General features: G+C 54.7%; 1 protein-coding gene across 1 annotated transcript in view; it reads right to left on the reverse strand.

Moving 5' to 3' along the window:
* Window positions 1-2,517, reverse strand: part of LOC107307255 (serine/threonine-protein phosphatase 4 catalytic subunit-like) — an 18,093-nt gene extending 15,576 nt beyond the window's left edge. Inside the window, 3 exon segments of the mRNA XM_015850747.2 lie at window positions 33-203; window positions 321-420; window positions 2,399-2,517. Coding sequence (XP_015706233.1) covers window positions 33-203; window positions 321-418 — 269 coding nt within the window. The 5' untranslated portion in view covers window positions 419-420; window positions 2,399-2,517.
* Window positions 2,518-3,474: the final 957 nt, after the last annotated feature.

A 3,474-nucleotide genomic window follows, 5' to 3' on the forward strand; every position in this document is an offset into this window, starting at 1 on the left:
TATCTCCCCCTATATCCCCCTCCAGACCCATATCTCCCCATATCTCCCCATAGATCCCCTATATCTCCCCCCATATCCCCCTCCAGCCCCATAGATCCCCATATCTCCCCATAGATCCCCATATCTCCCCCTATATCCCCCCATAACTCACAGTGACGGGCGAGTCGACCCTCTGCACGTTGCTCTCCTCCACCAGGATCTCCCTGCAATTAAACCCCCCATTAATTACTATTAACCCCCCATTAATTCCTATTAACCCCCCATTAATTACCCCCGTGTGTAATTAGTGTTAATTAGGGTTAATTGGGGCTCGTTCTGACCTGGCCTTGGCACACAGCGCCTTCACTTCGCTCTCCCGGATCAACTCACAGCGACGGAGCTGCTCGATCTGACGGTCCAGGTCACTCGGCTCCCCCATGGCTGTGGGGCAGACCCATAGAACCCCATAGAACCCCATAGAACCCCATAGAACCCCATAGAGACACATAGAGACACATAGAACCCCATAGAGACACATAGGGACCCATAGAACCCCATAGGGACCCATAGAGACACATAGGGACCCCATAGAGACACATAGAATCCCATAGGGACCCATAGGGACCCCATAGAGACACATAGGGACACATAGAGACACATAGGGACCCATAGAGACACATAGGGATCCACAGGTCACTCGGCTCCCCCATGGCTGTGGGGCAGACCCATAGAACCCCATAGAGACACATAGAGACCCATAGGGACCCATAGGGACACATAGGGACCCATAGAGACACTTAGGGACCCATAGAGATCCATAGGTCACTCGGCTCCCCCATGGCTGTGGGGCAGACCCATAGAACCCCATAGAGACACATAGGGACCCATAGAACCCCATAGAGACCCATAGAAACCCCATAGAGACACATAGGGACCCATAGAGACACATAGGGACACATAGGGACCCCATAGAACCCCATAGAGACACGTAGGGACCCATAGGGACACATAGAGACACATAGGGACCCATAGAGACACATAGGGACACATAGGGACCCCATAGAGACCCATAGGGACCCCATAGAGACTCATAGGGACACATAGAGACACATAGGGACCCATAGAGACACATAGAGACCCATAGGGACACATAGAGACCCCATAGAGACCCATAGGGACCCATAGAATCCCATAGAGACCCATAGGGACCCCATAGAACCCCATAGAGACCCCATAGAAACCCCATAGAGACACATAGGGACCCCATAGAGACACATAGGGACCCCATAGAGACCCCATAGAGACCCATAGAATCCCATAGAGACCCATAGGGACCCATAGGGACCCCATAGAGACTCATAGGGACACATAGAGACACATAGGGACCCATAGGGACCCCATAGAGACCCATAGGGACACATAGGGACCCATAGGGACCCACTGAACCCCATAGGGACCCATAGGGATCCATAGGTCACTCGGCTCCCCCATGGCTGTGGGGCAGACCCATAGAACCCCATAGAGACACATAGGGACCCATAGGGACCCCATAGAAACCCATAGGGACCCCATAGGGATACACTGGGACCCATAGAGACACACAGAGACCCATAGGGACCCATAGAGACAGATAGGGACCCCATAGGAACCCATAGGGACCCATAACCACCCCTTCACCCCATAGCTGCCCCATAGCCAACCTATAGCCACCCCATAACCACCCCTCCGCCCCATAGCCACCCCATAACCCACCCTCGGCCCCACATCGGCCCCATATCCACCCCATAGCCGCCCCATAACCCTCCCTAACCCACCATAGGCCCCATAGCCACCCTATAAGGGCCCTATAACCCACTCTCGGCCCTATAAGGGCCCCATAAGGGCCCCATAACCACCCCATAGCCGCCCCATAACCCACCCTAGGCCCCATAAAGGCCCCATAACCCACCCTCAGCCCCACAGCCGCCCCATAAGGGCCCTATATCCACCCTATACCGGCCCCATAACCGCACTATAACCCTCCCTAGGCCCCATATGGGCCCTACAGCCGCCCCATAACCATCCCAGCGCCCCATAGCCGCCCCATAACCCACCATAGGCCCCATAGCCGCCCCATAACCATCCCAGCGCCCCATAGCCGNAGCCGCCCCATAACCATCCCAGCGCCCCATAGCCGCCCCATAACCCACCATAGGCCCCATAGCCGCCCCATAACCATCCCAGCGCCCCATAGCCGCCCCATAACCCACCATAGGCCCCATAGCCGCCCCATAACCATCCCAGCGCCCCACAGCCGCCCCATAACCCACCCTCGGCCCCACAGCCGCCCCATAAGGGCCCTATAACCCACCATAGGCCCCATATGGGCCCCATAACCGCCCCATACCCGCCCTATACCGGCCCCCCCCCGTCTCCGCACCCGGCGCCGCCGCCGCCGCCGTCCGCTCCGCAGCGCCTCACTTCCGGTTAGGCCCCTTCACTTCCGGTCCGAGCACTATTTCCGGTCCGGTGCCGTCACTTCCGGTTCAACCCCGAATCTTTTGGTCCCACCTCCAGTGATCCGGACCGGAAGTGTGAGGGGGGAACACCGGAAATGGTGACGCAAAGAGATGTCCGGGTGGAAATTGAGAGGGGGAGGAAGGGGGCCGCGAAATTCCGGTTCCGGTCCCAAAATGGCCCCAAATGAACCCAAAATGGTCCAAAATGGCCCCAAAATGGCCTAAAATGGCCTTAAAATGGCCCTAAATGGCACCAAATGAACCCAAAATGGCCCCAAATGGCCACAAATGGCCTTAAAATAGGCCAAAACACCCCAAAAGGGCCCAAATGGCCCCAAAATGTTCCTAAAATGACCCCAAAAAGCTCCAAAAAAATCCCAAAACACCCCAAAATATCCCAAAATGCCCCAAAAAGCCCCAAAAATGACCCCAAAACACCCCAAAAAGCCCCAAAAAACCCCAAAATGTCCCTTAAATGACCCCAAACCCCCCCAAAAAGGCCTAAAACACCCCAAAAACCCCAAAACGACCCCAAAAAGCCCCAAAATCACCCCAAAATCACCCAAAATGACCCAAAATCCCACAAAATGACCCCAAAAAGACACAAAATCCCCCAAAAAAGCCCCCAAATGCCCCCAAAAAGCCCCAAAATCACCACAAAAAGACCCAAAATCACCCCAAAAAAACCCAAAAAGCCCCAAAATCACCCCAAAATGACCCAAAACCCCCCAAAAAACCCCAAAATGCCTCCAAAAAGACCCAAAATCACCCCAAAAACCCCAAAACGACCCCAAAAAACCCCAAAATCACCCCAAAAAGCCCCAAAATCCCACAAAACGACCCCAAAAAACCCTAAAATCACCCCAAAACCCCCCAAAACGACCCCAAAAAACCCCAAACCCCCCAAAATCACCCCAAAAAGCCCCCAAAATGACCCCAAAAAACCCAAAAAGCCCCAAAATCACCCCAAAGTGACCCCAAAACTCCCCAAAAAGCC

The sequence above is a fragment of the Coturnix japonica genome, unplaced genomic scaffold (assembly GCF_001577835.2).
Source record: "Coturnix japonica isolate 7356 unplaced genomic scaffold, Coturnix japonica 2.1 chrUnrandom522, whole genome shotgun sequence".
Classification (NCBI taxonomy): Eukaryota; Metazoa; Chordata; class Aves; order Galliformes; family Phasianidae; genus Coturnix; species Coturnix japonica.